We start from the raw sequence: 14967 nt of genomic DNA, 5'->3' as shown, positions 1-14967 counted from the left end.
CTACTACACATTAAAACACAGTTTATATGTAATTCATGTCACACAGTCTCATACGGAACCTACATCCGCTTTCTTTTATGTACTGCATATGATAAGATACTGTCATCCCCTTTCCCGTCTGTGTGAGAGGATGAATGGGCAAATGTATTTCTAGTTGCATGCTTGATGGTAGCAGACAAGCCTGTCTGCTAGAGAACGGTAGGACCAACGTCGGAACAGGTAGCTACGCTTTCTAAAAGCAGAGAGGTTTCTATTCTTAGTATGTTCCTGTCCGTCCCTTGTCATGTTGGTATAGGAAGTTGCCTCTCTGGTCACTTCCGTTTGTATTTGTTAAGCACCCTCGGTAGGGACCCAGGCAGTCTGTCTGCAGCGAGCGTCTGAAGTGGTAAGATCTCCGGCTAAGCGCCTCTCTGCTAAGTCCGTAGGACAATGGATTTCTTAAGTTCAGCCTAACTGAAAATTCAGTCACCTTAATTTCACGTTTAGATCTAAAATATCTTATGTTATCTTAAATTGCAACGCAGTGTAATTCGAGTGTGAAGTTCAGAATATCTTCCAGTAGTTGCTTTGTCAATACTTTGTGAGTAAAGTGGAACTACGTGTTGATGATCCGTAACTCTAACTAAGATCATCAACCTTAAATGCGAATGTGTGTGAGATTATAACGTCTCGTCTTAACAATATTTTTCAATATAGCAACTTTTCTTTATGTTCAGCCCACGTGGGGTGTACTTTGTGAGACCAGTACCACGTGCTTATACAATTGTTTGACCCATCAGGTTAATAGTAAGACGATAGTAACCAGTTCGAGGTTTTTATTTTGTAATTTGTGTTTCGATGTAATTTATTTTAATTATCAAAATTATTGTGGAGTTACACTCTTGTGTAAACCAAGTTGACCACGTGAAGCATGTAGTGTAATCATCAAAGAAGCCCTCAGGTATTCTTTTCGGGAAGATTTCACAGATAGTATGAATTTAGTATACCGGTGTGTGGTAATTTCATCATGGACAGGATTGCGCTACGAACATAACTTCTTTGGGTGAAAATTGAATCGGTTGATTGTGGTTAATTTCCTCTTGCATATGTTTCAACGTTCTTCGTGTGTTATTTTATGAATGCAGTACTGTATGCAGTCTCCCAAACTTGGCTCCATATTTGATGTGTTCCGTAAGATTACAAACTCACATTTTCACAATCCTAAATAAGGCACCAGTTTAGTTATGAATTAAGTTTAATATGCTGAAATTTTAACGGAACAATGATCAGTTTTAAAATAAATGTCCAAATATAAACTGATTTACTTATTTTTATTTAAATTGTCATATGTGTATATGACCGGTTATCGTAAGATGAGTACTAAAAGATTATAATTAATGATAGTCTGGTTGGGAATTTGGTAAGCTAGACTGGATACCTGGTGAAACAGTTGCTCAGTAATGCAAGGTTAACTTCCCCAGATAGCTCCCAGCTTTTAATCCGCTTTTATTGTCTTGAATATCAGCACCGCTTTCAGAACAAATTAATGCAGCAAGTTTACAAAGTCTCTCGACGTGTTTTCCTGTACGTACGTGAATGCAAATACCAGAAATTGCTGGCGGGACGTTAAAACTGCTCTAATCAATAGATATAGTGATTTAGGAGGAAGATTAGTGAATATACATTTTACACTTCTTAAAATGTCTAACACCAGCGGGAGTAACGTACCCGTAGTAGTGACAAAAGGAAACTAATACAAATTAATCAAAACTGCATCTTCAAATGTTTAAAGAATATTTCGGTGTGGGTACACAAGAAAATACTTTATCGGCAGTAAGTAATAGTAGCATAGAATCTTTTTTAATGTTTGACGACGCAGAAATGGTATTTTGTGCTAAATTCTTCTGTCACTAACTAATTATTTTTATTTGTCTTTATGTTGGTTACTTGGTGCGAACTACACGCCGGAATCAGCAGATAACGCAGAAGCTAATGATGAAACAAGTAAAATTAATTTTACAGGTTTCAGGAAGGAAAATATGGCGTTGTGAATCTCAAAACATTTACTGCAACTATGGATCCATACGAAAATAAAATCAAACCTAGAAGGATATGAAACGAAGCATTTGCATTTGTTACGAATAAGTGAACTGTCTCTCTTTACTAAATTTACATCAAGGAAAGTGAGATGTTTTCGATGAACGCTATTTAGTTAAGCGAGGTTGGACGTTGTCCAGACACTGAACCCCTATTCGATACATTTAACGTACACGGATAGAAGATACATTAAAAGCGATACCAAATTTAAGAAACTGGAAGTTAATATAGATTAATCGTACGGTTTTCACAAAAGTTGAGAGAATGTAGGTCTATAACTCTTACTATTTCGAATTCTGTTCTGCGACAGACATATAATAGAAATGAGGTGAAGAAAGGCTGAATACACTACTGATGTAACATTTAGCTGCACTGCTCAACAATGATCAGAAAAGAGAAACATGACACATGGAAAAATTTAAACATCTGTATTCCAAAAGAGATTGAAGGGCGTGTGACGGAATGGTCTCCCATCACAGCCCCTCCTGCACCTTTCTATTCTGTTTACGAATGGAATGGGGGATGAGAGATTATTGTCACCCTTCTATACGAGCCCAAATTTCACTTAAAGTTTGGGTCACAGCGAAATACATCTACTGGAGGCAGTGGTATGTTTATTGACTCAGTTTCAAAATTGGGTTATTGGAATTTTATAAGGGTTTCCGTTGTTCGCTGAGTCTTTCCCGTGGTGTCTCCCAGTACAGTTCGATTTTGCGTTTCTTTTAAGCTCTCTCACACTTTCTCAATTCCTCAATCATTGCGAGATGAATGCTCCAGCCTTTCATTGTATCTTTCCTCTCTCCAACTGATATCAGGCACATGACCAATACACAAGAATAATTAGAACGTGGATTTCTCGTAAGCGACCTGTTCCGAGAGTGGTTTACGTAGGATTCGTTCAATAAGCCAGTCATGTGCTGCTTCATGACTCTGCACGGGACAGATTTATACTGGGTGGGGAGAATGAAACCAACCCTTAAAAATGGAATTTAAGATAGGCAACTGAACTTACATCATCTGATCATGTTGCTGATGTATACTGGATTGCCTACTTTAGGGTACATAAATATTGTATGGGTCAGTTTTAGTTTATCCACCTTGTATTTTTAAGAGTTCCTATAGCTGAACGTTTGATGAAACGATCTTTTCATACATGATGCGTAGTGCGCTATCTTTAGGAAAACTCTCTACTTTGAGTACGAATACCACACTAGGTGGATCAAGTTTTAAAGCACTTAACAAGTACTTGGGATAAACACAGCATCGTCTCCCAGTAAGATTTAAGTTTCAGAGTTCCCATTAAGTCGCTTACGACGTATCTGGGGCGTACTGTGGCGGCTCTTCTGACATACAGAAACTACATGTTCTAAAGATGATTGTCTTTGTTACACTGAAAGCACCGCATATCTTGTAAGAGGCAGTCAAATAATGACGAGAGAGACGGAAAAAAGCAAGTTAACCGTTTATTATTTCAAAAGTAATTGACAAAACTATAAATATATTTATCTCACTGTGAGTCAAGACAATCAGTGCGTAATCTAAAAAAAGTTTTTGATTACCTACATAGCCACGATTACACCAAAGGACGCACCTGTTCGTCCGACGTAAATTGCTGGCCACGAATATCTTTCTTCAAGGATCCAAAATCTTGGAAATCACATGGGAGGAGACCGGAACTGTGTGGATGATGACTAAGAGCTTTCCAGCGAGATTTCTGCAGCGTAGTGGAAACACCCTACCAACAAAATATCCACCAACACGTTGCCAAGTTTCTTTCGAATCCGATGCAGAAGGTTTTCTTTGAAGACCTGCATATCCCTTATACAGTTCACGTCCATCCCATACGATTTAGATATCATTGGAACCCTGCAGAATCATATGTACGTCACGAAGGAATAATAAGAGTGGACGACCAATAACGAAGTGCTCGGATTGAAAAGGGTGTAAGACAGGGGTGCAGACGTTCGCTCTTACTGTTTAATCTGTACATCGAACAAGCAATGGCCTGCCGGTGTGGCCGAGCGGTTCTAGGCGCTTCGGTCTGCAACAGCGCGACCGCTACGATCGCAGGTTCGAATCCTGCCTCGGACATGGATGTGTATGATCTCCTTAGGTTAGTTACGTTTAAGTAGTTCTATGTTCTAGGAGACAGATGACCTTAGATGTTAAGTCTCATAGTGCTCAGAGCCATTTGAACCATTTTTGAAGAAGCAATGACGGAATTAAGAGAAAGGTTTAAGAATGGGATTAAGTATCAAGGTAAAGGGTATCAATGATACGATTCGTTGATGAGATTGGTATCCTGAGTTAAAGTCAGGAAGAATTACATGATATGCTGAAATAAATGAACAGTGTAATGAGCACAAAATGTGGAATGAGAGAAAATCGAAGAAAGGCGAAAGTAATGAGAAGTAGCAGAAATGAGAACAGCGAGAAACTTAACATTCGGATTGATGGTCACGTTGTAAATGAAGTTAAGGAATTCTACTATCTAGGCAGCAAAATAAGCAGTGACGGACGGAGCAAGGAGAACATCAAAAGCAGATGAGCATTCGTAAAAAGGGCATTCCTGGCCAAGAGAAGTGTGCTATTATCAAACATAGGCCTTAATTTGAGGAAGAAAGTTCTGAGAATGTACGTTTGGAGCACAGCACTGCATGGTAGTGAAACGTGGACTGCGGGAAACCGGAACAGAAGAGAATCGAAGAATTTGAGATGTGGTGCTACAGACGAATGTTGAAAATTACGTGGATTGATAAGGTGAGGAATGAGAAGGTTCTGCGCAGAATCGGAGAGGAAAGGAATATGTGAAAAACACTGTCAAGGAGAAGGGACAGGATGATAGGACATCTGTTAAGGTATCATGGAATAAATTCCATGGTACCAGAGGGAGCCGTGGAGGGTAAAAACTTTAGAGAAAGACAGATATTGGAATAAATCCAGAAAATAATTGATGAAGTACGTTGCAAGTGTTTCTCTGGCGTGAAGAGGTTGACACAGGAGAGAAATCCGTGGCGGGCAGCATCAAACCAGTCAGAAAACTGATGACTCAAAAAAAAAAAAAAGCGTTTATTTGCTTCGGACGAAGAGGTGAACACCTGGGTGTAATGAGGTTCCGTAAGCAACCAAAAACGTTTTTCCATGAGGGCACCGGCCATCTTATCTCACAGTGTCATATACGTATTAACAGTTTAGGCGATTGCCTTTGAAATAATAAACAGTTTACCTGCTTTTTTCGATCTGTCTCGTTTTCATTTCATTGCATAAAGTGTTACTCTTACAATTAGGAGATTGATACAAGACTGCCCCTATTCAGGGCATAGATTACAAAACAACATCTACAACAATCATACGCTAACGTAATCTAGAACAAATGGGCACGACACCCGCCCGATAAGTTGTTCACTGAAGTCATACTGCTCCTTATTATTTTCGACCTTCTTCGGTTTACTTTCAACTCACATTTGTTTTCATTAGACCTCTTATAATTCTTCTTCACTTTGATTGAGGATAACAATATTGTTATGGAATCTCATCACTGACATCGTTTCACTCTGAATTTTGACCCCATTCTTGTTCCTTTGGTCTGTTCATTATTTCCTAGATGCATATATTGAACACTGTGGTAAAAGACTACATTCTTGCTTTTACACCCTTTTTAATCCGAGCACTTCGCCATTGATCTTCCCTTTAGCTGTTGTACATACTGCACGTTACCCATTTCTCTCCATAGTTTACTCCAAATTTGCTCAGAATTTCGAACTTGTTCTACCATTTTGAATTGTTGGACGCTTTTCGATCTATAAATCCTACTAAAGTGTCTCGTTTTTTTAAAATGTCTCGTTTCCCCTTATCCTTCGCAATGTCTGACAGCCTCTGTGGCGCCCCTTACTTTCCGAAAGCCAAAATGATCGTCATGTAAGAAATCCTCAGCATTTTATAAGGATATCTGTGGTACTTGGTCTCGGTCATGTGGAAACGTTATTACCAAGTGTCAATGAGTGCACGCTTTTACAGAGGCTCAATTTCTGGAATTCCATGCAACCCTCCATTCTGATTCAGGTATTTCCTTGTTGTTTTTGTTGTAGTTTTTGTCTGATGCATCTCTTCGAGCTACCTTATTCTGTGCAAGCCTCTTTACCTCAAAATATGTACAGCAAGCCACATTCATTTGGCCCTGCCTACAGTTTTCCTTCACAATTTTTTCTTAATCACATTTCCCATCTCATCTTCGTCTATTTCCGCATCTCCTTTTATTTCCTCATCTCTTTTTATGATATTATTTTCGTTTCTCTTGAATAGCCACTCCACATATTTCTTCTGCTTTTCAGCTTTCGCCGGCCTGCGTGGCCGAGCAGTTCTAGACGCTTCAGTCTGGAACCGCGAGACCGCTACGGTCGCAGGTTCGAATCCTGCCTCTGGTATGGATGTGTGTGATATCCTTAGGTTAGTTAGGTTTAAGTAGTTCTAGGGGACTGATGACCTCAGATGTTAAGTCCGATAATGCTCACAGCCTTTTGAATATTTTTTTTCAGCTTTCCCTTGTTTGCTTAGTCCTCTTGATATTCAGATGGGCGAGATTCGTTTTCTCCAAAGGCCTATTCAATTTTCCCTATGTCGTATTCCCCGATCTATACACACTGCTATACATATTTGTCATCTAGTCATTCCCGCTAAGCCATTTTGCACTTTCTGTCAGTCTCATTTTTAGAGGTTTATATTCCATTTCTATTGCTTCACTTGCTACAGTTTGAAATCTTTTCGCTTCACCAATAAACTCAATATCTTCCGTGATATCCAAGGATTTTTAATAGGACCTCTCTTATTAGGTATTTGATCATCTGCTACCTTCTGTATTTCACTTCTCAAAGGCACCCATTGATCTTCCACTGTATTTCTTTACTCTGTACATTCAATCGTTGCCTCACGCTAACTTTGAAATTCTCAATATCATCTGGTTGTTTCACTTTATCCAAGTCCCATATTCTTAATTCACTAACTTTTTGCAATTTATCCAGTGTTAATCTACAGTTCATAACCAATAACTTATAGTTAACGCCCGATTAAATACTTGAAATGTCTTACAGTTTTAAATCGGTTTCCGAAGTCGGTGTCTTAGCGTTACTGAATCAGTCTGAAACCTTCAGTTGACGAATACAACTTTCTTTCGTAATTCTGAAACCAATTGTTAGCGACGATTAAATTATGCTCTCTGCAAAATTCTTCCAGGCGTCTATCTGTTTCATTCGTTGCCCCCAATCCATACGTGCTATTATTTTTCCTCCTATTCCTCTTCCTACTACCGAATTCTAGTCACTCAGCACAATTAAATTTGTCTCTCCGTTATTTATGTGAATAATTTATTGAACTGCATCATACATTCTTTCTATCTCTTCATCGTTTGCGGCGCTGTTTCGCATATAAACTCGCACTATATCGGAGAGTGGTGGCTTTCTGTCTAATTTGGCTACGATAATGCATACACTATGACACTCGTAGTACCTTATATGTATTCCTATGTTCTTATTCTTTATTAACCTACTCCTGCGTTATCTATATCTGATTTTGTATTTACAATCATGTACTCACATGACCAGAAGCCCTTTTGATCCTACCATCTTACTTCACTAAGTCCCTACTTCTCACTTCAGCCTATCTATTCATCTTTTTAAAATCTCAAACCTACCTACATGACTAAGGGTTCTAACATTACACACACTGACCCACAGAATGCCAGTTTTATTTTTGTTGTTGACTATATCCTCCTGTGTACTCCCAACCTGGAGATCCGAGTGGGGGGGCTATTTCACTTCCGGAATATTTTACCGTAGAGGATCGCAACGCCATTTAACCATACAATAAAGCTGCATATTCTCGTGAAAAATACCGGCTATAATTTCCCCTTTAATTGCGGCGTTTGCAATACCATGATAGCATGGGCATTTTGGCTGGTGTAACTTGATCTTTTGTGCAGACTGCTGGCACTGCAAGTGCTGAAAAGGCTGCTGCCCTCTGCAAGAACCACATGTTTCCTCCGCCCTCTCCACCACCATACCGTTGTATTTTCGCCTAAGGTACGGGTATGTATCGTTGAGGCACACAAGACACCCCTCCAGCGATTCATGGGTCATTATTTTCTCACGCTCTTTTTTCCCAGACAACTATCCGTCTATTTATATTTAACGATTTTTGATATCCAGTAAATACAGTAACAGTAAAAGCATTTATTTGCCCCAGATTACAGAAGAGATACTGATATTGCTTAGTGGATTTTATCGTTGCTTTGTGTCGCTCCTTGTGGTACTTTCGGACGGTTTCCTCACGATTTCACAATTTTTACACGGGTGCGTGGCATTGTGGCTCGTGTCGCGTGTGGCGTCCTCACCTGTAGAAGGGCGTCATCTCGTTCTTGAACCAGATGGCGAGGATGACGCTGTCGTTGGGCGCGGGGGGCTCGATGTCGCAGGGCAGCAGCGCCGTGCCTCGCACGATCGCCTGCACCTCCACCAGCGGGCCTGCAACACGCGCACAAACCACGCGCCGTCAGAACCCAGCGTACGCAGTTCAGGCAGCCGCAGACTGATTACAACAGGATGTTTTCCTCGTCCTTTTTGGAAGTCATACATGCACTAGAACAAAAAATTGCATCAGTTTACAAGTAACGCGCTTATGCATGCTGCAAATGAATTTTTTATCTTATTTATTAGCTGAGAAAGCTGGCGTTGCTAGGTATGTGTTTCTTCCAGTCATGTATTAGGCCATCTCCTACTCTTTCTGTCGATCTCCTCTTGCCAAATCTTTCTATCCATTTCCTCCTGTCCTCTCTTTCTCCACCTCCTCATACTCTATTTCTCTACCTATTCCCTGTGACATTATCTGCTCTCCTTCCTCCTCTCTCTAATCACCTCAAAGGCCCCTGTCCACCACCTCCACCCCTCCCTCACTCTATCAAATACTTCCCACTTTCTGTCTATCTCCTCATCCCAACCCGTCTTTGTTCATATGCTCCTCCCTTCTGCCTCTGCCAATCTGCTCTTTTCCTTTTATCTGTCACCTCCTCTTTCGTTTCTTGGTCCATCTCCTACTCTCCCATCACTCTGTCCTTATTCCCTCTCCTACCTCTGTCTGTCTCCCTCTCGCTGTCTCCTCCTCCTCCCTTGTCTCTCCATGTTATCACCGTCTCTCCCTGAGGAAGCAGGTGCTTCTTACCACTATTGTTTTTCCAGATTATAACTAAACCAAATCTGATTGAAATCGTTTCAGGGGTTCAGGATGAGATTTTACGCATCTTTTGCTCTCATATCCACTTTAATATCCAAGCACATATTTTATCAGAAACATATTTACGACATCATTGTGTGTGGAATCTCAGTGAACATTCTCGTGATATTAATAAAAAGGACTTCATCGTTACTAAAATAATAAATATTTGTTGTCAATGACATAATTAAATATTGTGTAACAAACCTGTATCTCAAACAATATCTATAGAAAAAGATAATCTTTTGTTGTGTAGAATTCTTCTAGAATAATCCCTCTTCTTGTTCGAACTATTGTACTGATCGGATGTGATTGATGTCTCATATCACAGAGGTCTGTGAAAACTGTATGATGCTGTTAAGTAATAGCCGGCCGCGGTGGCCGTGCGGTTCTAGGCACTTCAGTCCGGAACCGCGTGACTGCTACGGCCGCCGGTTAGAATCCTGCCTCGGGCATGGATGTGTGTGATGTCCTTAGGTTAGTTAGGTTTAAGTAGGTCTAAGTTCTAGGGGACTGATGACCTCAGATGTTGAGTCCCATAGTGCTCAGAGCCATTTGAACCATTTTTGTTAAGTAATATTTGAAAAATTGAGTTTCTCTGTCGTTGAAATCAACCCTTTTGTTTGAACCTTTATTTCCTTATGAATCTCGCAGCTATAAGCGCTATTGATCTACGGTGCGGTTTATTGGTAAATGCTGAATAATAAGTGATTAACACTGAGATTTACTTTTGAATGTTAATGCATATTGTAAAGGTGCAGAAAAGATTATGAATATATTATGTGATAGTGGTAAAACAGTGTCTGAAGGAGATTCGGTAAGTGATTGTCTTACGTTAGCCGCCATCTTGGTGAAATAGTGCAGCGGCAGTTTTAAATTGAATTTTTAAAAAGATATAAATGTAAGTGGTGATTATTGCAATAATAACTGTGTATTGGTGGCCCAGAACCCACTCAGAGGTTATAAATTCCATTTAGATTGTGAACAGTCTTTAATTATATCGCAAACAGCATCTTACCAAATTAGCATCTCTGCTGATGTATGAAGCCTGGTTATTTCATAACAACTTTTATGGAAATTTGGAAATTTGTGGTAAGGTCTTATGGGACCAAACTGCTGAGGTCATCCGTCCCTAAGCTTACACACTACTTAATCTAACTTAAACTAACTTACGCTAAGGGCAACACACATACCCATGACTGAGGGAGGACTCGAACCTCCGACGGGGGAAGCCGCACGGTCGTGACAAGGCGCCAGAGACCGTGCGGCTACCCCGCGCGGCAAACATTTATGAAATTTGTTTAACAGGAAACAATACATTAGTGTTGTGAGGGTGTAGTATTGTGTGTCAAAACTGTTCATTTTGCTTAAAGAAAAGTGGTGCCACCCAGAATAAGAGTATCGGTAAACTGGATAGACGATCTGCAACCAGTAATGACACTATTATGCATCAACATTGAAGATTGAAAAAAAACCTTACTCTTGTATAGTCGAGATTACACAACATTCATTTAGCTTGTATAACAACACTTTTGCGCATGAACTTAGTACCATTTACACTGTTTGACAGACAACTCTGCTACACGTTCCCAGGTGGAGATTTCTTTAACAAAATAACAGTCCTTAGGCGGGAGAAGCAATGATTAAATAGAACCTCATGTTACGCTAATAATTAGCAACTGGTTTTATTGTAGTCCTGCCCAAAACTGTACTACACCAATCTATCATGCACGCCAAACCACATGTCAAACACATTTAACAACTATTTAGCATAATTTAGCTGTTCGTCTACCGAGTTTCAACTCAAACAGCGAGTTGAAAATTTTACGGAACTTAATGTTTACTGTGTTATGTTTCCTGAGATATGTGCTGTACAATTATACAATTTTGCAGGCACGTGCAGTGGTATACATGGCTAAATGTGTTGTGAATAGATTTAATAGTGAAGAAGAAATAAATTAAAACATCACGCATGATGCAGCAGTTTGTCTCGCTGCTAAGTGCTTATGACGCCATATGTCCTGAGCTATGAGTCGTAAAATGATACATTTTTGTAGATACATTAATCGGAAGTATTTTGATTCTGTCTCCGAAATGTGTTGCTAATAGAGTTACTAACACAGAAGTAATAAGTATAACTTCGTGCCTGATGTGGAAATTTTGCGCATCTCAGTATCTGACGTCATATTTCCTGAACTATGTGTCGTACAATGATAGATTCTTGTAGTTACGTTCAGCGTCATACGTGTATACTTTCTACTAAACGTATTGCGAATAGAGCTAGTTGCATAGAAGCAAGTACGTCATCCATCATTCGGCAGTTTTTTCTCTCATTTCAGTACATGACGTCATATCTCACGGACTATATGTTGTACAATGTTATGTGTTTGTAGGTACATTCAGCGGCAAATGTGGATACTGTTTGCGAAAATTGCTACGAACAGAGTTAGTAGCAACAAAGTAATGAATATAAACATCTTGCATGATGCGGTAATGTTCCACGAATTCAGTGTTTATGATGTATCTCCTGAGCTAAGACTCGTACTGTCATGTAACTTTTCTGCTATATTCAGTGGTGTATCTGAATACTGTCTATATGATGTGTCACGAATGCAGTTAGCAGTAAAGGAGTAATACACTAAACCGTCACGCTACTACACGAAGAGCAAAAATGTAGTGTGCGACAAACTCTTTTTCTTCGACCATTTTGTGGAGTTCGTCAGCGACAAAGAATTTCGTAAAGATTTGATATTATGTGCAAAGTTTGTTGCAAGTCTTTTAAGTGCTCTCAATCTCAAATACCAGGTAACTGAAGTGTGGGTATTCTGACGTCTTGGGCTACACAGCTTTTTCATCACCACCCCAACCTCCTGACAGATGGGTGGTTGTTACTCTTCCAGTGATTCATTCCAGTCAGTAAATAATACGTCTACCACGTTTGGTTAAAGTCGGTCCAGTGCTTCAGTAGGAGATATGGGACATACATAGATACGTATATCTGTTTCTATTGTTTTTTATGAGTACGGCCAGACCCATTTCGCCTTTTTAACAAGGTAGCTTCAGTGTGTGTCGTGGAATATATCATGTTTTCTTTAATATATTCGATTTCAGATTGAAAACACTTGAAATATTAACCCTTCATCACGAAATTGTAGCTAATATATGGAGACGGAAACTGTGAACTGATCTTCCACATGAGGCAGAAGTGAATTATATTCAAGTAATGAATTAAATTTTTTTCTCTAACAACCTTTTCATTGTATTATAAAACATTCCAGAACAGCCACTGACGATGCCTTGTTAAATTGGCGAAGCACATGTGATCGAATTAATGAAATAAAAAGTAAAAGTTGATGTGTAGTGTGGAAAATATATGTACACTGCTTAAAAAATGTGAAGCACCCTGAAGCCATGATCAGATGTCAGTGTTCCGCTGCTACTCACGATTTGCCATTACTTCCGCATGACTCGCCTCTGGAGATAATTCCACTGACAAGTGCATTTTTCGTGTATTGATATATTCCAGGTGTTATGCTCTCGAAGAGTGGATTCATTCATTATTCTGATGCATTTAGGATTTCATCCTGTCCTCCAATGGACAAACTGGTGCGTATTTACACGAGATATACAGGAGTCAGTCTACAGCGCACTGCTTTTAACATGTACTGTGGACTGTCTACAGCGTACGTGGTGCACAGTGTGTGGGATTTTCTGCAAAAGTGATCAACCAGAATACTGGAGCAGTTCTCATATCGCTAACACCATGAATAATACGTGAAAAACGCGCTTGATAGGAGAATTATATCTCTAAACAAAAAAAATCGTTGTTTCTAAAGTCTCATGGTTTCCAATGGATAATCAAAAATTAAAAGAAAAATCTCACTCAAGCTACACCGAAGTCGAATCTTCATGACACTAATTGTGTGACCCTAGGCTGAAAAACTGAATAGGTCATTTTTTTCACAAGAAGATCTACGTTTTATCTTTAGGCAGTATACCTAGTCAATATATTGTACGTCTTCTTAGAGCAGTGTGTAATTTAATCAGTTCAATTAAACATTGATAAAAGTGGCGGCAAATTAAAAGTATGCAGCATACGAGACGAAATTAGACCTTAGCAATGAGAAATGCTGAAGTCCTTTTTTGGAATCTATTTTTACGCAGGAAGTTACTGGAGTATTTTCCTGGAATAATTCTCTCACCACTGCAGAGATGAGTGATGCAGATACTAGTGCCTGTGGCGTTGAGAAACAGTCTTTAAAACTGGTCAAAGCTCAAGAGATCCATAAAATCCCGGTCACTGACTACACTATGTGGATATCTGGGTGTGTCCAACTTCAGCCTATATGACGGCTTCAACATCGCTGAGAATAGTTTCGGTGAGGTGTCTGAATGTCTCTGGATGGATAACAGCCTATTCCTAGCCGATCTGATACCAAGGAAGGCTGCAACATTGGACGCTGAGGTGAAGTCGGCCTTGCAACTCATCGCAAAGGTTTACTTTGGGACTCTAGCAGGCCAGACAAGGAATGTAATTGTCCACAAACCACTGCCTCGCAGATGTTGCTTTATGACAGGGTGCACTGTCATTCTGTTATAATCAACGTTTTATAACTGATCCTCTATTGTACGCAGCATAAAAAGCTGTAAAACCAATTTATATCCTTCCACGTTCAACATTTTCTTCAGCACGCAAAACAGACCACGGACTAACTACGAGAAATAGCTCCAATAGCGTAACACAATCTCCTGCGTGCTTCATTGTTGGCACTCCAGGAATTCACCAAAACATCAGGATTTAGCGTGATTCATCAACCAGCAGCACTCGTTTCATTAATTCACTTTTCAATGCAGTCGAACTTTACACTACTTGAAGCTTACCTCTGCACTGACTGCAGAAATGTGAGATACTCAACTATTGCTCCCCATTCCTTACAACTCCCTAAGCACAGTCACTGTACTACAATGGAGAACAAAAGAAACTGGTACACCTGCCTAATATGTGTAGGGTCCCCGAGAGCACCAAGACGTGGCGTGGACTCGACAAGTGCCTCAAGTAGTACTGGAGGGAGTTGACACCATGAATCGTGGAGGGCTGTCCGTAAATCCGTAAGAGTACGAGGGAGTGGAGACCACTTCTCAACAGCATGTTGCAAGGAATCCCAGATATGGTCGATAATGTTCATGTCTGGGGACCTTGGTGGCCACCGGAATTGTTTAAACTCAGAAGGGTGTTAAGGGTGTTCCTGGAGCCACTATGTAGCAATTCTGAACGTATGGGGTGTCGCATTGTTCTGCTGAAATTGCTCAAGTCTGCCGGAATACTCAGTGGACGTGAATGAAGTGACAGGATTCATCCGTACGTGTCACGCGTCAGAGTTGTATCTAGACGTAACATGAGTCCCGTGTCACTCCAACGGCATACGCCGACACCATTAGAGAGCCTCCACCAGTTTGATAGGTTCCTGCTGAAGTGAAGGGTATATGGATTCATGAGGTTGTCTCCATACCCATAAACGTCCAGCCGCTCGATACAAGTTGAAACGAGACTCGTCTGACAGGCAACATGTTTCCAGTCAGCAGCAGTCTAATGTCAGTGTTGATGGGCCCAGGCGAGGTTTAAAGCTTTGT

At 40.2% G+C, this 14967-nt stretch overlaps 1 protein-coding gene across 1 annotated transcript in view; it reads right to left on the bottom strand.

Annotated features, from left to right (window-relative positions):
• Positions 1-14967, bottom strand: part of LOC126188758 (nephrin-like) — a 645061-nt gene that overhangs the window by 595861 nt on the left and 34233 nt on the right. The window contains exon 2 of the mRNA XM_049930368.1: positions 8462-8591. Coding sequence (XP_049786325.1) covers positions 8462-8591 — 130 coding nt within the window. The remainder of the gene's footprint in view (positions 1-8461; positions 8592-14967) is intronic.

The sequence above is a fragment of the Schistocerca cancellata genome, chromosome 5 (assembly GCF_023864275.1).
Source record: "Schistocerca cancellata isolate TAMUIC-IGC-003103 chromosome 5, iqSchCanc2.1, whole genome shotgun sequence".
NCBI lineage: Eukaryota > Metazoa > Arthropoda > Insecta > Orthoptera > Acrididae > Schistocerca > Schistocerca cancellata.
The sequence above is the reverse complement of the archived record's forward strand: the minus strand, read 5'-3'. Positions and strand labels throughout refer to the sequence as shown.